The sequence below is a fragment of the Pithys albifrons genome, chromosome 10 (genome assembly GCF_047495875.1).
Source record: "Pithys albifrons albifrons isolate INPA30051 chromosome 10, PitAlb_v1, whole genome shotgun sequence".
NCBI classification, from domain to species: domain Eukaryota; kingdom Metazoa; phylum Chordata; class Aves; order Passeriformes; family Thamnophilidae; genus Pithys; species Pithys albifrons.
This window is the reverse complement of record NC_092467.1, coordinates 19,145,224-19,170,885: the sequence shown is the minus strand read 5'-3', so window position 1 is coordinate 19,170,885 and position 25,662 is coordinate 19,145,224. Positions and strand designations below refer to the sequence as shown.

At 41.3% G+C, this 25,662-nt stretch overlaps 1 protein-coding gene across 1 annotated transcript; it reads right to left on the bottom strand.

The window, feature by feature from the left end:
- Nucleotides 1-173: 173 nt before the first annotated feature.
- Nucleotides 174-23,491, bottom strand: LOC139676261 (vitellogenin-2-like). Its single transcript, XM_071565031.1, has 35 exons — nucleotides 23,452-23,491; nucleotides 23,079-23,099; nucleotides 22,744-22,895; nucleotides 20,734-20,985; nucleotides 20,425-20,586; nucleotides 20,149-20,297; nucleotides 19,590-19,740; nucleotides 19,329-19,486; nucleotides 19,085-19,250; nucleotides 18,476-18,601; nucleotides 17,243-17,461; nucleotides 16,611-16,828; nucleotides 16,388-16,496; nucleotides 15,861-15,974; nucleotides 15,130-15,231; nucleotides 14,420-14,539; nucleotides 14,131-14,320; nucleotides 13,176-13,269; nucleotides 12,261-12,446; nucleotides 11,924-12,065; nucleotides 10,923-11,148; nucleotides 10,663-10,838; nucleotides 10,068-10,421; nucleotides 9,738-9,785; nucleotides 9,489-9,575; nucleotides 7,783-7,995; nucleotides 7,548-7,690; nucleotides 6,103-6,241; nucleotides 5,257-5,392; nucleotides 3,848-4,034; nucleotides 2,495-2,586; nucleotides 1,939-2,036; nucleotides 1,704-1,863; nucleotides 461-622; nucleotides 174-302 (listed from the first exon to the last, which is right to left on the bottom strand). The coding sequence occupies exons 1-35, from the start codon at nucleotides 23,489-23,491 to the stop codon at nucleotides 187-189; spliced, it is 5,208 nt and encodes a 1,735-aa protein (XP_071421132.1). The 3' UTR covers nucleotides 174-186.
- Nucleotides 23,492-25,662: the final 2,171 nt, after the last annotated feature.

The window sequence follows — 25,662 nt, the reverse complement described above, 5'->3', positions numbered from 1 at the left end:
TCTGAGCGAGCTGCGCGAACAGGGAAAAATGGTCTCGGGAAAGCACGTTTACAGAGGAACTGTTTATTAAAAGGTCACAGCCGGAGAGGGGTGTCCCGGGTTGTTTTCAAGATCGCGAGAAGGACCAGAGCAGAGCATGGCCCGAAAGGGACCGGCCGGTCCCCGTGGGAGCGGGTCCGTAGGGGGTCAGACCGGGCACGGCTGCTGCGGGCAGGAACACGCCGTGTGAGCGGGCACCGAGCTCACGATGTCCTCGGATTTCTGGCCCAGCCTATGCTGTCCTTCCAGGCTGAGAGCAGAGTCTGTAAACGAGAAAAGGAGGAAGAAGAGGTCAGGTCAAGGGGTTGGTTATACATCGAGGTACGCCTGTGTTAGGACGGTGAACCTCACGGGTTTTTCACACAATCACGGTGTCAGGTGCTGGTTGTGTTGCTCAGGGGTACCCGCTCCACAGACTCACCGGCAGGGACACAGTGGAAGCCCACCGAGACAGGAACAGTCCCAGCTGCTGAACAGCCTTCCACGCAGCGAAGAACTGGCTCCACAGAGAAGCATTTTGCTGCTGTCTTCTCAAATGCAACTGGCTTCTCAATTTTGACAAATTTACGTTGCAGCTTACAAGCTACAAAACATAAGTTCTCTTAAAGCACAATAAATAACTTTGTGGACTTAATTTGTAGAATTAGCAACAACTGAGACCAGTGGATCAATGAAGTAACACAAGCTACCTGAAGCTAAACTGATTGAAGTGAGTAAATTTCCTGCAAAAGGTTTATGCTGTGAGAAAATGAGGCATGTGTGGCATGGTCACAAGGACAGAGGCTCACTGAATGGGATCTAGGTGGGACACACATGTCCAGATCAAAAAAGAGAGATGTGAAAACTTGGTCAACTGAAGATCAACTTTACCCAAACTATGACAGCACTTAGTTTTGGGACACTAATGGCTCCTAGACATCTGTACATCCACTGGTGCACAGTGAATGGCATCACACCTGCCTTGTTGGTAGTTTAGTCCTTAAATAGTCCTTAGTCCTGTGTAACTTAGTCCTTAAGCCTGTGATCCACACTTTCCTAGACCTGTCTCCCCATGGGAGCTTGATCTACGAATATATTTCAAAAGAGGTCAAAACATGCTTGGAGTGTTCTGTTCCACAGAAAATGTGTAGTTCACTCTAATGTTACAAATACATTCATGTTGTTTTTATATAGGACCTGGATGGTAAGAACAATCAATCATTCCCAGGCTGATGTTTTCAGATTAAGTTGGTCTTCAGCCTGAGGAAATTAAAACAGGTATTTTCCACATCAAATGGCCTCTAGTTTGATAGCCAAGGCTAGATAATTAATTTTTATCCAAACTAAAAGCCTGGCAATAACAGAATGGAAATAAAGAATGAATCCATCAAGACTGACATAAAATGTCTTTTGTCAACTTTCTAAGTTAACATCTTAGGGAATTTTAAGCTGAATACACAAACTTCAGGTAAACTACACAATGCATAAGAAGTTGATAGAAAAATATAACAAAACCAGAACTTCCAGTGAACTACTAAACTCAGGAAATACAATTTTTTTCTTTTTCTTTAGTTTGGGGACACTAATCACAGAAATAGCAAAAAAATGAGATGACAATTCATATAAACCACCTATTCATGTGACTGATTAATAGTTGAAGGCAATATATGTTAGAATATTAGTACCTCCAGTGCAGGGGTCTTCTGAGATGAGCCAAGACTGACCAAAACTCACTGCATCTTTAGCTAAATAACCACTGGGCATTTGATATTCTCTTTCCTTCTCAGCATCATATTTTCCACAAATGCCACATGTTTTTCCAGCCATCCAGAAAGCAACCTGAATCTTTGTGGAAATAAAAGTGCACGTAAATATTTTTCTTCTAAAAATAAAACCACTGAAAATAATTTTTAAAATTACCTCAAGTTTATGCCCATCATAATATAGTTTATCTATGCCATAATCTGAAGCTTTTAGTGCCAGTCCTTCCTCTTCACTGCTGATCAGTATGCTTGCATCTGCAACCAAAAATAACATTTCTTCTAAAATGAAATTACTGTTTTAGAGTTCACCAAGCACATTTTTTAAAGTTCCTGGGGACACATTGCAGGCTCTAATGTATCTTGAAATAGATGGGGCAGATGAGAAAGATTACTGCTCTCTGCCCTGGAACAAGCTGAAGTCCTGGGACAAGGCTGTGGCCAGGGACATCTAGATGCTTTTCCTATGGGTCTCCAGGATCAGCAAAACACATGACAGCCTTGCATGTTTTGGTTTGTGCAAAGATGATCAGGATCAGCATCTCTTTCTTTGCTCATCTTTCTTGCCACCCTGTGTGAAAGCTTGCATGAAAGTATGTTAAATTGTTTCTCAAATTAGGATGATCTTTATCTTGAAAGGTGTTTGCAGGATCACATCCTCTCCTTCTTCAAAAGGCCAGACAAGATTAAACAAAATATAAAGGTGAGTCTCTTACCAGAGTTAGATGTGTATGGAACATCTCTTGGGGCTAGGACACCATTAATCTTCAACTGGATCAGTCCATTGGAAACATACATTTCAACCTCACTTTAAATAAAGGGAATTAGTGTAAACAAATGCTTTTCCTTTGCCCTACTCAACTCACAGTTTCCAGTTCTGGTAGAAATATCATTGCAGTATGCTTACATCATTCTGGTATTAATCACCTGCTACCCTTCAGAAAGAAGATTGAGAGGGCCCAGGAAAACATGCCAGGAAGAGTGCTCACAGTACACCTTTCCCTGGCTTTACTCATCTCAGACTGTCTGCTTGTGACCAGGGTTCAGGCAGGATACAGGACCCTTGCTGCAGAACAGTAATTGCTACTACATTTGCATAAACTGAAGGTGCTTTACATGTCAAAGGAAGATTGGATTCCCTACAGGGGTTCTCTTGCAGCCTGAATAGTCTGTGCATTGTAGTATTTTCTTCAGAGCAGTGTTTGCTCTAATGAAGAAATGTGAAGATCAAGCACATCAAAAGCTCATCCAAATAGCTGTATGAAAAGATCAGGAATGGTTCAGTGATGAGGAATGTCTTTATCACAAAAGATACAGCATATAAAACATGCACTCTTGTGTTCTTCCACAAAACAGGTGCAGGGAGTACCAGTTTCTCTATGTTTCTCTAATATTTTGGGCACAGTTAGGCACACAATTTTCAGAAATAAATAATTACTTGTAATGAAACCTTACAGATCAAAGTCTATTTATGCACTTTGAAGAACACTCCCCACAATGATTTGGTATGCATAATCCCCTACAATTTAGAGCTAATTGCTCCAGGATGAAATGAAGTGTGTCTTCCAGTAATTTCAAATAGATTAGAACATTTTATAACTACGCAGGCATGATCTAAGAGTGCTTCTAATGTGGGATAAGTAATGCCTTTTCTAGCTATGTCCACTTCACAACAACTCTGCTGAAATGAGTGTGGGTTCTAATTTGTTCTAATTATTAGCTTAGACTAAAAGGCCAGACTACCTGATTACAATAGTCCCTTTTGGATTTATAGTTTATGTGTCTACCTAATCACTAAGAATTGAAATGAGATAGTTCAGTTTTAAAAAAATAATGCAGAATTTGGGGCAGTAAAGACTTTAGGTTACAGTGAGCCTCAGATATATTTCAGAATCACTTAAAAAAGGAGAGTCCCAAATCCCTGTGACACTTCTACAGATCTTTCCATCGATGTCAGTAATTCTTGCATGAGTCTTGTGCTAGCGCCAATCTGCCCTACCAATCTGATCTTCACATTTCTAGCACATTCAGCTTGACATGTATTTTTTATTAAGTTTGCAGTTACTTACTGGCTGGCAAGTCTGACATTTATTGCTGTAAGGTCAGCAGACTCTTCAAGTCTTTTCATCATCACCAGGAACTTAAGCTCTGGACTACAGTCCTGCACCAAGACATGGTAGCAATTTACAGGCATTGAATAGTTAAATTCCACACCATTGAAGGTTGTGATCATATTTTGGGAAACTGAACACTGAGCTGAAAAAAAAAACAGTAAAAAGTAAGCCTTTCATAATTTATATAAGGCAGTTATTCTATTTTAAATTTATTATTAATTAATTTTTTAAAATTCTATTTTCTGGTTCTACACATTCCTACATAGAAATGAATTGATTCTATCAGATGAACTATTAGATTTGCAGTAATACAAAAGCAAAACTTTGCTAGTCCCCAAGCAGCAGTGCAACCCACTCATGATTCAGTCACTGTGGGAGATAAATTCTGCTCACAGCTGGTGCTGGTGCAACTCCCTTTTGGCTTTTCTAGCTTTGTTGTAGTCAAAAGAATTTCTCAAAGACTAATAACAATTCACATATCATTAACACCACAGAAAATGCTATTACCTTTTTTGAACCACAACCAGGACTAGAAATAGTTAGAAGGTGAGTAGGCAAAAATGCCACACTGCACTTTTCTCTTTTTCACTGTAATGGTGGTACTTTGTTGGAAATCCTACCAACTCAGATTAGAAATTATTTAATAACAATTTTAATTAATACAGATTATTTTGGGTGTTTACAAAAGAAATATCACAATATCATAGAATGACTTGTGTTGGAAGGGACCTTAAAGGTATCTAATTCTGACCTCCCTGCTGGGAACAGGGACACCATGTAAATATCCATGGTATGATGTTAGCCCACTGATTCAAAGCAAAATGTGACTCCTTGTCACATTGTAAGACTACATAAAGCTTTTCTATTTAAAATGCACCCTAAGTAAGTATAATGTGATTAGTTCTTAATACAGCATTAATCAAACAATAATCCCTTCATAATCAAAGTGCAGGATTTGAAATTAATGGGTGCAATTTTGAAGCTGCTTTAGTTTCTACAAAACAGTGCTAATCAAGTGGAGCACCCCAAATCAGAGGTCACTTAGATGGCCCTCTCATAGATTGTGTAATATTTTTTCTTCATGAGCAGTCTGTGCAGTGAAGCTGAAATGAATGCATTTGGGAATGAACGTATTTGGATTTGTTATTTGGCATAGAACCGTGTGTCTAACCCTCCTAATGTGAGTCTCCTTTTCTTTACATTTTTGCTGCCTCACGGATTTTCATATGGATGCTTTAGTCCTATCTGAAGTCCAACTGACTTTTAAGTGAATGTAAAATAATTGCAAGCTACATTAAAAGTATAAATCATGTTTACAAATATGCAAAGTCAATCAATGCCTGGGTAGATAGTTATTTGCTGACCTTTAAGACTTTCAATGATTGAAAGTGTTACTTGGGAAAAGACATTCCAGCCAGAGGATGATAGTGTTGAAATCAGAGTGCCTGGACGTGACCAGAATGGCAGGGGAAGCCTGATGGCTCTGTTGTAAATTGTGAGCTGCAAATCAGTCAGAAAACAAACATGAATGCAAATGCAAAGTACAGTGTAGAGATCAGATAGCATATCCTCTAATGTTCCAGGAGGATTGTGCTGACTGAAATCTATATTAGCATCTGGGTTTAGGTCAGAAAAAGAAATCAAGTCCTCTGTCTACCATGTGAAATAGTTCTACAGTGTAACACATCTGCAACCTGTAGAACAACAGTGCTATAAATGCATTTGGATAGTCACCAATTTTCAGCTTTTTGCATAGTTGTACATCTCATTTTCCCACAATCTGAACAATTGGCTTACCTGAGGTGTACACCCTCTCTTTGCCTATACATCAAATGCTGTTATTTGGCTATCATGCTTCTCTACAGTCTGGTTTTACTATATTTCCAGGACACAGTAAAATCTGTCATCTTTCTGAAGATTTGGGGAGGAGTGGTCTTTTTAACAAGTTATTGTTAAAGTGCTATTAATCATGATGGTTGTTTTTTAACCTGTTTCTTATTTCCTATATTTACATGCTATATGAGAAAGAGAAATATATTGTAAGATATTTTCACAGCAAAATCAATTGCATGCATATAATGCCTTGTGTTGTCAGCTTTTTAATAGTCTAATAATTTTTTTTTTTAAACCCAGTGGGTTAAAAAAGCTATTAACCATCCATTTAACAAGTACTGACTGCTCCAGGATAAAAGGTAGTGAAAAATAGCTACCTCTGGCAACTTAAAAACAACATCACAGGTTCTTGGAGATGTCAAAGCCATAACCAAGGCTGCCTGGTGAGAGGGACCAAGCTGTTGCCTTAGGGAATACCCAAGCACATATGCAGCTCCTGGAAGAAATGAGTAGAACCTGAAAAAAAAGGAATTAAATTATTGAAACAATAATCTGTCTTTGAAAAAAATGGTTATTATTTGTTCACACTAAAATACCCCCATAAAGCAATGTGCATTCTGTTTTGGACATGTTTTGCATCAGGGTTTGGTGATACATGATGTTGTGTATGGAAGGAGGGCCAGGCAAATTTATTTGTTAATGGGTGAATAAGATCTTGAGAGTGAATGGTAGAGCGGTATGAGAAGAAAAGTATGACATACTTGTTTTAAACACATTCAGAGTTAAAAATAGGCACCAATTGCATAAAGCTAAAATACTAACATGCTAAAAATATTACATTAATATTTAATGTTAATATGTCAGACCTGCAGTGGTAACTTTGAGCAAGGATCCTTTGCCCACTAAGACTAATGGAGGAACCTCTACAACTGGGTTTCCTTAAAGGCTTGGGACTCAAAAATAGAAATACAGAAAATATTCCTTTATAAAAAGGCATAATCTCAGAGCAGAAAAAAGGTCAGTTTTATGGCTTTGTTCCAGGATAGTAAATTGGGTGGTTTCATCTCCTCTAATAAGGGCAGATAACAGCACTTCAAGTGATTCAATATAGTATAAAAAAGTTAATCTCCTCAGTAGAAATTTTTTTAGCCAAATCACCTGTATTCCTTTAATGTGAAAACTTGTGATGCATGCATGTTTAGTTAACTAAATTACTGCATGTGTTTGCATTTTGGTAGCACTATGAAAAAAAATTGGGCTTCAGTATGGATCTATATGTTATTGCAGCCAAATTCATGTGTGAATACAAAGACTGCAGGAATAGAACAGATACTGTATGCATACGGAGACACATACGTGAACTGAATCCAGCATATGCAGTTTTCTTACAGTGTCATACAATATTTGCTATTTAATGTGCATAAGCCTTATAGGAAATAATTTGTATCACCTGCTTCAGAATCCGGGGGCCAGATAACTACCTTAGGAAATTACTCTCCCTGGACAGCCAGTAAGAGGCTGATTCTGCTCTGAGCCTCCATCAATCAGAAAGCATCAGGAGACCTATCTCCTAATTAAAGCACTTTAGATTAAAAGTCTACAATAGATTAGGTGAATCCCATCATCCCAAGTGGTTTTCCTGCAAACTAAAATGCACTATGCTTTGAGGGAATGAATACACAATAAAAACAGACACATGTAATCTGATTTTTTACTATTCTGTTTGATTAAGGGGACGTTTTCTAGCTTGGAAATTGTAGAACTGTAATTATTTGGAACATTGACATATGTGAATTTTTTAAAAAGTAAAGTAAAATCTCACCATCTTGCAGTCGTTTGGACTATTGAAGGTACTTTTAGCCACTCCAGCTTCATCTGCATAGCTGGATAAGAAGCAAATTGCCCTGTTGCAATCTGAGAGGCAATCTGGTAGTCCTGGCAATCTTTGCCCCATTTAAGAGAACCCTAGTAGAAGGGAATACGTAAATTTTTGCATAAAACTTAGTAAGATAATTATGTTTCCTTTACATTTGAGCTGATGACTATTTTAAACTTACTGATACTTTTCTGTAATTTATTACTGAAGCATCAGCACAGAGTTTCCATCTACTTGGTCCTGTGATGCTTGAAACAAACACCTGTATTCTTGATCTCTTGGGTTGTGCATCAGTGTACAGGACAAGCTGTAATCCTGTTGGCTGCTTCTTTCTGTGGATGGCACGAAGGACTGCGGCCAGTATTGGTGGCTTGCTGTCTCCCAGGAATGTAGGCTTCAGTCAGTAGAGAGGAAATAGAGGCCAAAGACATAAACAAAACATTAGAATTACTATATTAAAAGCACAGTTAAAAAGATTTGCTAAGGAAAAGTTTCATTCAAACAGCCTTTTTATGTGAAGTATGGGACAGCGGTGTCGATCCTCACTCAGTCTGTTCAGTTCATGTGTAGTTTTGCCACAGACTTTCGAGGGAGAGCTGTCATGACTTATGTAGCTGAAACAGTTTGGGAATTTTTTTCTTTAAAGTAATTTAATTGTAACAAAAAGAAGTATGATACTGTATAAAGAACCCAAGCTACCCAGATCAGTACTGCTCTCTTAGCAGCCTCTAGTTTAGCTAATAGTATTTTAGATATAATTGGTTTAACCACTTGTTTAAAGCCATAATAATTTGTATTGTCAGAGGAGTCTGTTCAGTGCAGTCCACAGTGTGGTACTTGCACAAGAAGCAGCACGTGGCCATGTTCACCGTTGGACCCTTGTGGCCAGAGGGAGCACCTGCTCCTGCTGTGTGTCCTACCTGAGCTGTGGGGACAGAGCCCACACCTGGCCAGGAGAGAGCTCTAGGTGGAATTAGTTGTGGGGCAGCAGGTCCTCCCTGTGCTGCCAGATCTGAGTGATGGAGACACACAAAAGGATTAGGTGAGACAGAGCTGGAGAGGGCTTAGGGGGAAGGAAGGCAGCAGTGGTTGAGAAAGAGTTCAGAGAAGTAGTAATACAGTGAAAAGATGGACAAGAGATGTGAATTCAAGCTGCACTGAAATGAGTGGAGGAGAAGGTTGCCTTTTCCCCCACAAGCTACTTGCACTAAAAACTGGGAGTTGCCGGTGCAAAAGGAATATCGAAGCAAAGAAAGGCTTGCTATTTTGTAGGTATGTAGGTCATTGTCTGAAATGTGTGAAATTTTTCTTTACTGAAATCTGCTCCAAGTTCCATCGGTCCTTACAGAAGGATCAGGTACCATTAACTATGTACCATGCAGGCACTCCCAAATAAACACCTGGGTTTCTCTCAGAGTCAGAGCCTTGCTGCAAAATCAAAGTCTTTTCAAAGGCCTTTTATGGTCCTGCTAACATGAACAGAAGGACCCTGCAATGAAGACCTAATGAACAAAAGAGTGGAAGAGTAAACTCTTGAACTTTTACAGAAAGATATACAATAAAGATATACCTGAAACCACTTTCTGATCAGGCAGGTCAGCACTTCTAAAGTGTTCTCATTTTTATAGTGAATTATTTACTGAGTAACACCAATTTCAACATACACAGCAATACATTCCAATTTCATTTAAAAAATGTAGTCTGTATGGAGTGAAAATTAAAAAATATTCAAGGAGCATCCAATGTGCTCACCTTTATAAAACAAGAGGCAGTTCTTTCTTTCTATATACCTAATACGCTAAATCACTACATTTTTTCTATTCTGTTATAGTAGTAACTAGATATACAAAGTAATTGTTTTGATTTCTTGCAGACTAAGACACTCACCTGAGACATGGCTCTGGAGATGCCTTCATTGCTAGCTGAAGAAGAGGAGGAGGTGATGCTGCTGTTTAGGATTTCTCTTCCTGGGTTCTGCAAAAGCAGAGAATCACCTTGAAGCAGGTTGCCTATCACTGGAAGTTGTTGCAGAATCAATTTATGATACTTTTATTCTCAGAGAACTAAGGAGTAATTGCAGCAAAGCTAATGAGAACAGTCGTAGACCCTGCCCCTCACTATATGCAGTAACTGTACCTGTTCATCTGCTGGCTTAAACCAAAACCGGTAAACAGGGAGGCTTACCTGTAAAAACAGACAGTATGTAAGAAGATCTGAGAGAAAGCAAAGAACTAACTTTTGATAAATGCATTAAAAATTCAATATTGAGTATGGAAAAAAGCAAAACAAAATCAAGTTTTTAAACATTTTACACTGAAATATTCTGAAATGTGAAAATTCTAATCTGAAATGCTTCAGAGAACCAGAGTTCCTCTTTCTTTGGTCTGTGGTCTATGAGCACAATTTCCTGATGTACAAAAGCAATCACTACAAGAAGTATAAAAAGGTCCAGCCAGGGTGAATTACCTGTTGATTGGAATATTCACTGTCCCCAATGCAGTGCCTGTCCCCAGCGTGGTCTTCTTGGCTGCTGCTGCTGCATATTTTACCACTAGCAGAGCTGACACTGCCACTGCTGCCACCACTTCTCCCACCACTGCTGCTCCTGCTGCTGCTCTTACTGCCACGCTTCTTCCCAGATTGCCTTATTTCATCTTTCCTGCTATCATTTCCAGGCTCTTTACCATCAGCAAAGGAGGCAGCAGAAGAAGAGGATGAACTGGAAAGGTGGGATGCACTGGGCTCTGCCCAGAGGCCTGTATCTGCAGTCTTGTACTCTCTGTTAATCCGTTTTGTGCGGCGCCGTGTTTTATTCGCAGCCTCCAAAAACAGTTGAAAACATTATGAATTTATAGCTTATTTTGTAACATTTCTCTGGCTGTCAGACAAGTTACCCACCACAGGCTTTCAGGGAAATAGAATTTTCTGTCCCCACACACTGCATAAGCTGTACCATTCCTCCCAGCCCAAATCCTTGCCTTCCCATGCCAGTTTTCCACAGTGGAAATCCTTGGCTTCATTTATAGCAAATATTCCCTCTCTGATGCTCAAAGTCTCTTACCATGAACACACTCTCAATGCCTAGAATTTTCTTCAGTTTAGCTTTAATGTCTTCATATGGAGATGTCTCTTCCTCTTCCTTCAACCCTGAGCTTGCTACATCAATTATTTTTGAAGCTGCTTTGGATCCTGCTTGAATCTCCAGCTCTATTTTTTCAATATCAGCATCTGTATGAACTAAAGTCAAAACACTTACATTCAGGGTTGTGCTTGTTGAGCATCATTCACAGTGATTGACAGAAAAACTTGTTATGACTGTACCTGGGTTCAAAATTATTTTGGCTTCAAGTTCTCCAGCAAATTTGTGCAGATAGGTATTTCCTAAGAAAGCAGAATTTTGTGACTTCAGGCTGAGGCAAGTAGAACATCCCAGACTTTCAAATGTTTTACAGAACATGCGTGTGTAAAGTCTTCCTACATTGGGGTAATGTGTCTCTTCTGAACCTTGTTCATATCCTTTGGATATCACACTAGGAATACTGATTTGCTGCATTAAACAAAAGTATGGCAGATACAGTTATTTCCACCAAAAAAAAAGATGTCCCACCTCTTAAAATTTTTCCTCTAGTTAATGAAGAGAATGATGACAGTCCTGCCTAAGTAAAGAGGCACTGCTTAAAATTAGAGAACCAACCACTGGAAGCAGTGACTTTTCCTGCAAAGTGTGCTGTGGAAGAGGACAGCTCTTTTACCCACCCTGTCCCAAAGGGACACAAAAACACTTCCCAGTGAGAACCTGCAGGGCTCTTTAGAGGGGCTGTCTCTCTGTACTCATTTCAGGTTTCCAGCCTTCCTATTTCCAAGTCAGTGCAGCCTTCCCGTGCCAGCCTCAGAAGCTGAAGAGCACAAGAGAGAACGTGCGTCATCAATTCACTGCAGGGATTATCTCGGAATTTGGAAAGAAAATCTATATCCTGCCTATGAACCATAATTTTTACAGTGCTCTGATTCAGAAAAAAAAGAGGGATACTGTACAAAGGTTGTGAATTTCTCATCCCCTCCACGTGACTTTAAAGTAATAGGAAGACTGTCAAAGCAGCCCTGCCTGCATTCAATGAGGAGAGTAAATATACTGTGAATGATCATGTCTTAAACCCATTGGGTCTTAGGCTTGGTTTGGGAAATGTCAGGCCCCTGCTGAATCTCACCATTCCTGTGTTTATGATCTAGTTAGCCAGCTCCTGTGCTATGGGAGCCCAGCACTTCTGAGGAGCTGCTGTTCTCTGCCCATCTGCTGTATGGATGGTAAGAGGCCTCCTTACCTTCCAGCTACCAGGTCTTGAAGATCCTTCAGGTGGCTCAAATGGCTGGTCAGAGATATTTGGTACTTCTTTGGGGATAAGCTGGGATTCTTTTTCAGAATCTACTTCTTCCATGTTCCTTGAAATAGCATAAACTTCACTCCTGTGAATAAATGGCACACACGTAACTCCTGCTAATTTTGCTTACCCATCTTTGCTGGTGCAAGACAGTGCTAAGCTTTATGTGGCTGCCAAGGTATGGCAAACCTTAACAAGAAGTTCTGTCCTTGTGATTTTATAACAGTGAGCTCACAGTCAGTAACACAGAGTAAACAAAATGCAACAAGATCTTCTGTACCTCACAGCTGCAAGCTCAGCCTCCTGATGGCAGGGAAGTGTTTCAATCTTCAAATTTTTCTCTTTCATATTTATCCTGGCATCAAATTTCATTGTAGTGTTGGCCCTGAACTCTGCATGAAATTCAAGACCACTCTGAAAGTACTGTGTATTAATCCCCATCATTGCAATCATATGAAAATACACCCTGAAAGAGTGGAAATAAAATCAAGCATCATTACAGATTAACTTTGAAATGCAAAATCACATTTTCATGCTGTTCTGTTTATTCTAAGATTCACTACTGATGGATTAGTAAGATAAGAAAAAAGCTGAAGTGCCCCTGGAAAAGATGAAGGGATTTATCTGAATAACAAAGCTAACATGGGTCCTCTGACTGCCTTGTCACTGATACATTGCTTGAGGATGATCTAATGCCAGAATCTTGTCACTTCAGATTGTGCCTACTTTTTAATTATTATCACTACTATTATTATAATTATTAGTATTAGCATATTAGTACTGTTGCTTTTGTGGATCCAGAAGCATTTCCCTTTTTTCCCTGAAATCCTTCTGGCTTGAGCCAGGTGGTGATGCAGTTCTATGCTGAAATTGTATAAAAGTGTTGATACATAAGCAAATATATTTTCACAGCTTAGTATCTTTAGTCACTGAACAAGTACAAATGTGAACATTTTTAGCAATGGCATAACTGAACAGTATCCTGTGGGATACAGTGCACATTGCTACATTTGCAGGGTTGTAAAGCATCAGGGTATTCTATTGCTTTTTCACAACTTCACTGCTCTGGACTAACACAGCTGTTCCCAAATCTGGGACAAATAGGACCCATATGTAACAACATGAGATCACATATCTACTTCAAATATAAATAGAAATGCTTGTGTGTGTATGTGAAAATATATGTAATTTTTACTTTGGCCTGATGTCAGCATGAACATCCATCTTCGTTTCCAACAACTGTGAAGGTCTAAAATTGTCAGGTAATGGTGGTGACATTTGTATATCCACTGCAAAAGACAGACAGGAATCATATGAACAGAGAATCATGGAATATGCTGAGTGGGAAGGGACTCATCACAACATCAAGTCCAACTCTGGGCCCTGTGCAGGACAACCCAAGAATGACAGCATGTGCCTGAGAGTGTTGTCCAAATGCTTCTTGAACTCAGATGGGCTTGGGACACTGACCACTTCCCTGGGGAGCCTTTTCCGTGCTCAGTCACCTTCTGTGTGAAAAACTTCTTCCTGATCTACAGCGTAAACCTCCCTGACTCAGTTTAATGCTGGTTTCTTGAATGGGGCCATGGGTCACAAATGTGAAGAGATCAGTGTCCACCCCTCTACTTCACCTTGTGAGGACATTGGATACTGCAGTGAGGTCTCCTCTCAGTCTCCTATTTTCTAGACTTGCACAGACCAAGTGACCTCAGCTGCTCCTTATAAAGCTTCCCCTCCAGACCCTTCACCATCCTTGTGGCCTTCCTTTGGACTCTCTCTAATAGCTTAAGGTTTTCTTTATATTGTGGTGCCCAAAACTGCTCCCAGTGCTCTAGGTGAAGCCACACCAGAAACAAAAAATTCTGGAGACACGTTTTCAATAAGTGTGGTAGTTAACACATAGGCAGCGCTTTTACATTTTGAAATACTTTACACGATTATTTAAAGGTTGCTACTCCAAACCAGAGTTTTACAAATATGTCTTAGATGAAACATACTAGTTACTTCTCAGATCCTTAGGGGGTAGCTGATCACTAGTGTTTCCACACTACAAAGGTATTTTTCAAGATTATAGAGGGATTCAATTTCAGTGAGGGATTGGGCCCACAGTTATTGTGTGGAAACTGCTCGGTTTGGCATCCCAAGCTCACCGTCAGCCGCAGCCTGGCCCACCACAGCCCCGCACAGCCCAAGCTGCAGCGGCACACCGACCGTTGTGGGGACAACGTGCCACAGCTCGCCCACCATCACTGGCAGGGTCCAGCGGTCTGAAATGCCTCTCTGGACCTCTTCTACAATCTTTTTTACCACTGGCTGCCAGTTTGAGGATCCAGTTAGATGCTGAAAACAGAAAAATACATTAAGTGAGTAGGTAAGATGAGACAGGGAAAGGAAATTATTCAGCATTGGAGACAAAAAAGACAACAGCTTTGTCAGTACCATCATGAGCTGTTGAATGGCATCTTTGTCAATGTCAACAAAGGCAATCTCTTGGCCCAATACTTTGATGTAAGCAGACAATAGAGGGTCTTCGGAAGGCAGTTCTTTCCATCCCAGAAACTGTGGTGTTAAGGAGAGAAGGGGAGAAAGGGAAGAAGCAGAAAATGTCACTTCAAATAGAGTCATGTGTCAGCAAAGAGGAGATCCTATCCAAATGATGCAAACCGTAGTTGCTTAGCCAAAAAACTAACAGACCCCTTACAGGTCTGAATCAATGTGACTCTTACATTTCATAACTGATTTCAGAGAGAGTTTCCCCATGTAAGGATGAGGTAAAGGCTTGGTAATTTCTGCTGCTAAGTGGTAGGTGACACCCAAGGAATCCTGAAGACAAATCTTATTCAACACCCATTTTAAAAGAGAAGACCAACCACTTAGTGTGTTTAACATACACTTTAAAACATTTTGGCTCCCAGAAACATCATCATCTTTTGTACTCTACATTAAGAGCTGACACATGTTGAGTGAAAAGGTGGCATCTGTTGACAGCGTAAGTACAATGCAAGTACATATTTCCATGACCGAAGAGGATGACTGACTCCTTTGCTACTGAAACATCAAAGGGATGGCTTGGTAGGTGAGTGATGCAACCCTGGTGCTGGCAGGAGCCATCTGTTGCAAACAGATCAGAAGGGTGTGTAGAGACATACCGTTTTACTGAGCTCCTTCAGTGTCTTGTATGTATCATACTCAGCAAAGCGAATGTTCTGCTTCCTGATAAGCTTGGCTAGGCCTTGTGACCGGAGAGCCACCTGTAGGAAACAGAGTCAGGTGTTGCAGCCCAAGTACAAAAGTCCTCAGGAAAACCCTTGTACCTTGTATTACACTGACTGAGGCCACAATAAATACATGCTTCATGAAGCCATTGCATTATAAGGCTGTGTCTACCTGGCAGATGACTGCAAGCTATGGCTGCAGATGCTGAGGACATGCTTAGCCAGCCAGCTTTGAATTAGTCAGCAGAGATAATTTTAGGGCAACACAGAGCTCAGCCCAGGTTACAAAGCTTGCCCAAGAAGCTTAGTAAATACCTGCATGCTGTTACATGGAGCTTTGTGCTGCCCTGGCTGCCTTGCTGGATGAAATTTAATTTCAGTTGCTATTTCCCTGTACTTATGCAAAATACCCTAGATCCCGTGTGACTTTAGTGGGCAGATGAATGTTCTACTGCATAAACTTTCCTCTGCTTCTAGATTTTCATGCCTGTACTGGATGTGTTCACTGATAAATGTATGTGTCAGGAAGCCCAAATAAAAGAAGATGCCTAAGTAAAATCATAATCATTATCTCAATTTTCTCTTCCACATCCACCCTCACAGCCAGAGATGGAGTTAAACATTACATCACAGTCCAAAGCTGGCTGTTTTAATGCAATACTTACCTCAATAATATCTGTTGCAGTATTTGCATAATATCCTCTTACTTTTGTGATTATATCAGATGGAAACATGGTGCTGGGACTGTTCATTAGATAGATCCTCCAAATGGCACCAGCCTGATATTCAGCTATCACAGGAATAAAAAGCAGCAGGGATTTTTGTTAAGGTCTCCAAGGTGTCTGGTACAGCCACCTCAGGTACAAGCTGTAGTAGATCACAAAGGGTTCTGTCAGGATTCAATCCCACAGGTCCTCAACTTTTCAACTTCTAGAGGAGAACTTCACTCTAGGGAAGAGTCAATGCAACCCCAGGGACTGAAGAAGGAGGCCTAAAAATCCATGTGCAGGCACCACTTTCCCCAGCAGATGTTGTGAAACACCCTCAGGGAATTTTTCATGTTAGGATGCTCTTGGGCTTTTTCTATTTCTAGAGTTCACTAAATTCACAACCTATGATTGGATTTTGGATGAAAATCACAAAACACAATAGAGGTATTTGGTTACGTAAGAAGAAGGAGTGCACAGGGCACCTGGTACTCACGGGAGTAATCACCGACATTAATGACCTTGCTGTAACGATAGCTCAGCCTGTCAAGTCTGGGGCTCAGGAGTTTAATGGCAATGTTGCAAGCAGAAGATCTGAGTAACAGAGTTAAAATCATATGAAGAGAGTTGACTGTGACCAAATTCTTAGAAAACGGCAAGAAAAACATCAGCATTTGCTACTAAAAATGTACATCTTCCTCTACTTACAGTTTATGGAGCTGTGGGATCCTGCCTGCTGCCAAAGCCTTCATGTGTGAATATGTGAAACTAGCTACTTGCAGGCTGGGCTCTGTCAGCAGCGAGCTGGCCAGAGCTGTCACCATTGGAAGAGCAGGCTTTGTTTCGAAGAGGACAACACAAGCCACCATTCGGACATTAGGAGCAAGTGTGATGTCCCTAAAGACCTGAAGGGCAATGTCCCTTACCTAGAGGAGGAAAATACAACCTGTGAGTAGCTCATAACTTCCCACTGAGGAGTGTTTCCTAAATGGTGCATATATGCTCTGCAGTGGATGAAAAGCAGAACCCGATAGAGAAACTTGAACATGGGACCTGACACTGAAAATAAATATATTGCTGGGTGCACAGTGAGCAGGGCTGGGAGGAACAGACATCAGAAATTGGTCCAGTGTTACAGTTACTAAAGCATACTCTTTCCCAGAATATCAGCAAGAGTGGGGTGATGTCAGGAATTTGCAATGTGGGCAAGAGGAAGACCAAAAACTGAGAAACCTGCCCAGAGCTGCTAATACTACCTAATGGTTTTATTATTCCTGAATCACTAAGCAAATCCAATCCATAACCTTTAAGATATTTGTTTAAATAATAATTTCAGTTACTTTTGGAGGGTCTTTTCTGGCAATTTTTCTCAAGGCCAACACGGCATCAACATGAATTCTGTTTGGTAATGAAAGTGCAGCTGAGGAAAATGTTGGCAAAAACTTCAGGATGCGTTTGATACTGGCTGGCTCTCCTGCGTTGCCAATGGCTTTCAAGGCCAAGGACATGTCTTTGGCATCGCGTTTACTGGTGGCTTCAGTAGCAAGGTCATGGAGTGGCTGAAAACAGAGTAGGCTGTGTTAATCTTACAAGGTAATGATCTTATAATAATGCACAAAAATAAGCATTGCCATACCACCAAAACAAGTGCTGCTGCAAATCCCAGAATAGAGCTATTCAGATTTTGCTCCCAAGAAAAATCTCACCATGGCTCTCAGGATACCAAACATGGACAATACAAATAAACTTGGTTTTCTCCTTACACAGTGTTGTAACTGATTTTGAATTGTGCTTGAGAGTAGGAGATAATCCCAGGTGGATGCCTGCACCAGACAGTCTACTGCAAATTCAAAGGTAGTGCTGAGCTGATGCCATTCCCTGGGGCACCTCTGCCACCCCTGCCAAATTGCACTTGCATATTTTTCACTTCCTAAAGCAATAGCAAGTTTACTTAAACAGTTATGCTGTTCTGAGAAGAGAAATTACCCTTCTGGTGGTTTGGCTTTCTTTCACTCTCTTTTGGAAGATTTAAACACATGTCAAACACCAGCAGTGTTGCAGTCTTTCTAAGCAAGGAGCTGGAGCTGCGTAGTCCAAGGACAATGTCCTGAATATTTCTGACAGTAATATGCTGTTATGTAGCAGGGCCTCTTTGGAAGCCCTAATGAATGACGTATCTAGACCTTTGCTTATATTAACACTTTACTGCTTTTTTAATATGTCTTTCAAGTAAACACTGCCTAATGTAGAAGTAGATTCATAATATCACAATTATGTTGCTTTAATCCTCACCTTGTCATACTTAAACTCAGTTTCAGGCTGTTTATTCGGTTTCAGACCATTATCCCCATGGACTTCTACAACTACATTTGAAATTCTGAACTGCTAAGACCCGATCTTTCAAAGGCACCAGCTTGGTGTTTCATTCTGTCTTTGCAATTTTGCACATAATCACAGCTAAGAGTGAGGCATGCAAACAGCAAATTACCTAATTGCCAGAATTGTGAAAGTTAAATTAGAGGCTTTTTAAAAATTTCTTCACCTTTTACAAATAAGAAATGAGAGTCACCTACCTGAAGAAGTTCATTTGGACACAATAAAGACTGAGCACAGTATTTGTTTACCATGCTACCATAACCCAGGTAAACAATTATCCGATGCATCAGTACTCTCTGTATTTGGGGACAGGTCAGAAAAGTCTGCAGAAGAAAGAAATATAATTTTTAACTGCTTCTAGTGAAAACAGGAGTAAAAATTTCACTTGAGAAACAGATAAAATTGATTAGTCCTTTTTCTAAATATTTTCAGAAGTTAAATCAAACACTAGACATTCACCTACAAGAAAATTAAATAGACTCACCCCAATTATGCTTTATGCACTTTAAATATTGGTTACATGAAATTATTTTCTTGTCTTTGTCTTTTTTTTTTAAGATTTTGTTTTGACAAAAAGAATCAACAGCAGTTTTCTTAGAGTATGTGGGTTTAAACGTCAACTATAATTAAAAACTTTTGGTAACAAGTATTTGGAAACATCTTCTGAAGCATTGCCCATTTTAGTTAATACCTTGCATTTTACAGATTTGGAAGGAAATATGTTGCATATTTCACTTATAATGTTGTGAATTCACCTTTAAAAAGGAGTAAGAGGGGAAAGAGAAGGAAGAATGCTCTGTACTCACTGAGGCAACTTCCAGGGTTTGCTTGTTTGGTGTAACAAAATGGAAGGCAAGAGGGAGAGTTGCAGCTGCTTCCCAGATATTCAGCTTCTCATCATGAATTTTTTGCTTCAGGAATCTGAATGTGTCAGTAGCTCCAGCAGCACAGATGGTGCTCAGGAACCAGGGCCTACCAGAGAGGGGGATTCATTATCCCCATTGGCCAGGACATCTCTGATCAGAATCCGTGGCTGAAGGCAATAGTTACCTGTAAGCACGTTGGTTGACAAACTGCAGCCACAAAGATTCAATTTGATCAAGGGTTGCTACACGAAAAAGCTGGACCATTTGTAAGAACTTGACCGAAGCTTCTTTAGTGGATCCTTTCTCATTATGCTGAATTAATTGGCGCAGCGTTTCTGTTAACTATGGGAAAAACAGACTGTTGGAAAGATTCATATCTAAAGTAATTATGTGATGATCTGTTAACCTTATAAATAATGGAAGTGTGATAGTAAGCCTCTAATACCTGTAAATCTAGATTTTTAATCCTTATTAGAGGAATTGGCATCTGTAGTAGTTCTCCTGAGAAATGATAACGAAGACTCCCCTGCTTTTGTAGCCGAGTTTCTGGTGCACTGATAGGAGTCCTCTTAACACCAACCAAAGACAGTTCTTGTCTTCAAGGGAAAGAGGGAAATGCATCAGTAACCTGTAATGGCATTTTGCCTGTGGAGGACTTGTACAACATTGGAATAGACTAAGGGGTGCCCAGCAGGACCATTGCATCGATCACAAATGGATCGTGCACTTCTCTGTTTATCCATTGCTCACGATTAAGTGGAAAAGTTGTACTACTGCAGGACTTTTGTGAGAGTTTGCCAAAGTCACTGAGAGGTTGGACAGATGTTTCAGGTGGCCCAGACAACAGGGCACAGGACCTGGCTGGGCATCCCAAGGGCTGTACAGTGTTTTGGACTTTGGCAGCCACAGGCTAGATTCTTCTTGTTATCTCACAAATAAACAGTAAATATGTTTCAGGCATGTCCTCCTGGCTATGATAATCTAAGGACATGCCCAGTGCCTACCTTGCCTCCATGATTGCTGCCCCGTTGGGTTCATTGAAGGGAGAGATCTGGTACACCTGCTCAGATGTAGCAGATGTCAACGATACCCCGCTGTCATCATACTTCATCTTGTAAGTGAACATCACTGTGCCCTTAATATTTCTGACTTTCTAGAAGTGCAAAGAGACCCACTCAGAAAGAGGAATGGGCTAGTTAGCACAGACAAGCCAAACTCCCCTTGAGCTTTGGTGCAATGTGTGTGTTGAGCAGTGGCTCAGGGCTCCATGCTGCTCTCACCGGGACACAGGTAGGGCAGGGGCGGATGTATCCCATTCCTATGTTTTTTACTGCTTTCTCCTGGCAGTCTGTCAGGTCCTTGCTTTTGGAAATGGTGGCCCGATTATTCTTGCTGTCATCCTGGATAATGTATCTGGTTTGGCAGATGCCTTCAATCCCAGCCTGCAAGTATTGATTAAAGTCAATGAAATTCCCACTTGAAAGAGCAATAAAAAGGTCAAAAAATGGTTGGGGAAGGGTATGTATAGGCAACATACTCTGTAATGGTAAAATGAGAATAAAAATAATATCAGAATGGAAAAAACAAACCTCCTGTAGTTCATACACATTTTGTGACTTTTTGATGGTTATCTGCATCATGTTCAGAATCCCTCTCACTAAGTTAGTGCACAGAATGGGACAGTCCTCAGGGACAAAAATACTTCCAACCCTTCCTTCAGTGTATTCAAACTTAAAGGCTTGGCTGAGGCACTCTGCAATCGTTTCTGAGAGTCTCAAAGATGGAATGAAGGAGTCCATGGGCCAGAAGCCATTGTGTTCCTCCAGCTTTGGTGATCGAATCTGTGAACAAAAGTGGGAAAACAATCTTACTGTTCATCATCCATTTGAAATAGTGCTATAATAGGAAAACTAGGCACTTCCAATCCATGGCCAGGCACAAGCCACTTGTTCAACGTCACAGGAAACAGTTTTCACCTCAGACTCCTGTGCTGGACCTAGGAAGTGTCCTTAAAAATGCAATATTCTAGGAAGGATTTCTACCAGAAAACGTAAGATTGTGAGAACAGGATTCAAAACTTCATCAAGCTTGTCGGGCAAGTGAAACACGAGCTGCTAAAAATCTGTATGAACAGGATACTCACTCCTTTTACACAGACAACAAGTGAGGTCTCCCTTCAGTCTGTAAGCCATTACTGCTCACCTGCCTGCCTAAACCCATGGGAACTGTTCTGGCTGCTGCTTGAGGTCCAGCATACCCCAGAGCATCAAAGCCATGGCACAGCTGATGGAGGGGCAGAGGTGATCGAAGGAGCTGACACATTCTTTGGAAGTGCTGACATCCCTTTGAGGATATCAAGCTGTAAAGCTTGCACTAGTCTTTGACTGCTACCTAGTGGGAAGTGTGTGCTTGCATGCACAGACATATCTAGTCCCATACACATACACACACTTCCCACACTTGTACACAAAAGTACCTGTTCCTGCACAGAGGGTAAAGGTGGGGGCTAACAGCTCTGTTTTATTTTAGGCATTTATAATCAATGCTGCAATGGTGGCTTGCCTCTTTTCACATTTTCTCAAATTAAATCCTACTAAAGATTCTTATCTGCCATTGCTAAAGTTGTAGCAATTCTAATGAAGTTACACAGAGCCTGCAATTGCAGCTGTGTGTAAAGTTTGACCAAAAGAATTCCTTCACAGTTTCTGTAATATATGCACTTGATTACAGGCAGAGAAAACTTCTAAGGTGAATGCTAAGGGCACCTTTTATAGCTTTCTCCTCACATGGTGTCTTCTCAATCCCTTTTTTGGTGGTCTTTCATGCCATGCCAGTATTTTAAGCTCTTTGGCTTAATCTTTTAGATGAGTAACAGCATTTCCACATCTGATATAATTATGCTAAACACAGGCAATACCATTAGAATCTTCACATATGAATTAATGCCTATGTGAAGAATAACAAAAGAAAGATAATGGAGACAGGTGAGTCTTTCTTTTGTGATATCTGAATTCCAGTCCTGAGCTTTTCTCAGGCTATGGACCAGATTGAAAAACATGATGTTTCATGCTTGAACACTCATTTGCATATTCAAGCTTAGTGTTGCCTTATTAGAATTATCTTAAAGACATTTCTTTCAAGCTGTTGCCTGCCATATTTTTGCATAGAGATGAACATAAGGTAGCTTTAATCAAGGAAACTCAAAAACTGATGGCAGCAGCGCTGGAGCAGCTCTGTCTCTCTCCTGTAGAGAAGCAGGCTTCAAGGAAGGCTAGGGTGCCTCTGTAAGTCCCTGTCAGTAACCCAAAGCATTTTGGATACAGCTGCAGACCCTTCAGAAGTGCCCTTGGCTCTCCCCTTCATGTCTTAGGTATGCAGAGGCCATTGTCCATGTCCACACCTCTGCCCTTGCTGGGGAATCATCACTGCCTGAGAGAAACTGCTCAGACTGACACTGGGTCATTTCAGCAGTGGGAAGGGCCCTAAACTTTTGTATGAGCTCTGCAGCTCCTTGTCATTTATTTTACCAGCCTGAACTGAGTATCTACAACCACGTGATGCAGGCACGTGAGTGGGTTCCCATGCCCGTGGTGATTTACCTGGAGCAGGTGGTCAGTCTGAGACACACGGCTGATCTCCACCTTGGCAGTGAGCCTCATCCCCGCCATCGCCAGGCCTCTCTTAGGCAGACCATGCACGATGATACTGTCATAGCCATACAGATACGTCTTGCCCATATGAAAAACAGGTTCTAATAGGAAAAAAATATGACAGAAACACCTCCTTGGCTATGACTATTGTGATGTTACTTGAACCACCTCAGCAAAGAAGGGTGAGGCTGCCACTGCCAATAAACAGATGCAAGCAGTGGACAAGGCAAGGCTGTAGGGGAAGACAACGTGGGAGCCGCTGGCTTGCAGCAAGAGCCACTTACCGAGGTCCTGTTTCTGGCCCCCTGTGAGGGAGGAAAGAGAAGTATGCTTGAAAAAAGCCCATCCTTGTAGATCCTTTCATGTATTATTCATTTAGTCAGTGTGCTAATGGTTGGCAAACAACTAGTAATGGGCTCATGAGGTGCACCCCCAGAACACCAAGCCCATGCCAGCCCCACTCAGCAGCTGCTGCTTGCTTGCCTTTTCTCCTATTGCTGAGTATAGGCACTGAAAGCTAATAGTTTACAGCTGAAGCCATAAAAGGGCTTCAGCAAATGAAGCTGTAAATATCCCTGAAAAACCCTGAGGAGATGTGGTTTGCTCAGAATCACAGTGGCTGTCACAGCTCGAAGTGCTGGTAAAGCTTCAACTTACCCACAAGGGCGAGTACCAGGGTCACGATGAGTCCTTTCATGCTAAAAGTGACTGAAGTCTGCAAGAGGAAATCTGTGGCTTTTATAGAAGAATTATTAACAGGCACAGTGAATTTTGTTGAGTTATCAACTTCTTATCAACCACACAAACCCTTTGAGGGAGAGGGGGTAGGGAACAAGGTGATGACTATATTTGCTGAACCAAAATCATCACAAGTGCTGTTGTTCTCACCTCACCAACTGAATGCCCTGAAAGTCCTGCCTTTTGAAACAAGTGCTTAGAAGTATTAAAATATAGTTAAAGTCAATTATTATTATTGTGTAACAAAAGCTACTAATTATCCTTATTCTTTGGAAACTCTCGGTGCTGTTGCAGTCTGGGCTGACTTTGCCCAGGTTATACTGACCTGACCATAAGACACACAGCTTATCTAACTGATAATGCCCCGGGATTGTGCAAAAGAAGTGGGCAACCCTCCTGTGATACCGTGCCCATGCCCACCCTGCTGCAATGGGGACAGGCTGTTGCACAGCATTGCTCTCTGGGGACAGGGAATTCATGCAGTGACACAAACATCTTGGCACTGTCACAAAGGCCTTGGATAAATGCTACTGACATCCCTGCTTCCCCTCATCTGCCTTCTCTTCCAGGGCTAACGTACCAGCCCCTTTCACCAGTGTGAGGGGCCATAGAGGGGTGTTGGTAGGGGTTGCACTGCAAAGTGGAAGGAGGTGAGGCTGACAGGTGTTAGACACAAACCTCTTGATTTAATAAAGGTGGACAACGTGCTGGTCACCCAAACTCATTTTACATCACAGAACAGGGGTAGCATTTTCACCATATAGTGGTGAAGCTTTTTCGTCAGCAGGTATTTTCCCTGTTCCTTTGCAGGCAGCCCCGCGGGTCTCTCAGGCTGCTCTTGGCTCCAGGGTTTGGCCTGTTCCCTGAGTTCCCAATCAGGCCATGGAGCTGCGCACAGCCCAAGTAGCTGGAGCCACCCACACTGCTCCATGAGGAACGTACACAAAGAAAAGCTAAGGTAGCTTCAGGACTGAGGGGTTCACATTGGTGCCATATGGCTGCCATTTGCCCACCAACCTTCTCATCAGTGGGTGGGGAATCAAAACTGCCACCCAGCTCACTGGAAAGGGATGGGATTCAGTTTCCCATCAAAAGTGGTTTCTATCCAAGACAGCTTAGTTTTGTTAATGCTGTTTAGCTGATGGGGTTTTTTGTAACTGGCAACTGGGATATAATTTCTAATGTCTGACAAACAGTGGCTTTTGCTCCTAGATCAAAGATTGCATTTGTAGGGGAAAAAAATGTTGAAGCATAGCAAATCCTTCTCCAAGTATTTACTGGCTCTATATTGAAGTCCTGTTTGTTTTAACCTCTTCCTTTGTAAAACTGGTAGCACAAGATAGAAAGTCAAGCCATTTGCTGGAGAATTGTATCGTGTCTTTGGAGATTTGGTAGAGGTAGTTAAAGCATTTGAGTATACAGCTACTGGCCACTGGTGCTTGAGGCTCAAAATCTAATATACTATGGCATAACTATATGCAGCTGCACAGATTAGTTTAAAAAAAAAAACAGCTTGTGGGCAGGGACATCTTGAGGTCAGTGGCAGAGCAAGCAGAGAGCTGCTGTAATGGCATATTAAAAGCTTGTATTCTCAAAATAATAACACTATTGCTGAAACGCCACACTGTAACAATGACACAATCAACTGTAACATTCCATAAGTCCTTGCTGGGGGCTATCCAGGCTCTGCCCAGCTGCAAGAGCAAGATCCCCCCCAAATCCCCAGCACCACAGCCTGGGCTTGCAGAATTTTGCCCCCATTCACCTTATCCCTTGCTTTGGGCAGCAGAAGCTGCATCCCAAGTCACCCCAGCCATGCTGCTGCCACGGAGCAGGATCATCTGTGCTTCTGCTTCAGGGGTAGGTTAACCGGTGAGTGAGGGCTTTGCCTTTAGGGATTTCTTTATAAAACAGAACCCTCTCATTTTCTAGGTCAGTGCCTCAAGAATGATTTCAACTCCCAGCCTGTGCCCCCATAGACTCACAGGCCTTTCATGTCAGGATTTCTCAGAAGGACATAACCAGAATTAAAAAGTGAGAGGCAAACTCCCCAAAACTCAGAAAATTTTGAGCATGACAATCAGTTTTGCTGTGCCCAGGACCTGCTCTGAGCAGGGTTTCCCTGGAGCT

Excerpts from the sequence above, each read along its gene's own strand:
- LOC139676261 (XM_071565031.1), bottom strand. The coding sequence starts at position 23,491 with ATGAAAGGACTCATCGTGACCCTGGTACTCGCCCTTGTGG. Across the intron at positions 15,975-16,387 it reads ATTACTCCCGTGAGTACCAG|GCTGGTGCCATTTGGAGGAT; the intron begins GTGCCCTGTGCA and ends GCTGAATATCAG. Across the intron at positions 14,321-14,419 it reads CCATTCAACAGCTCATGATG|CATCTAACTGGATCCTCAAA; the intron begins GTACTGACAAAG and ends TTCTGTTTTCAG.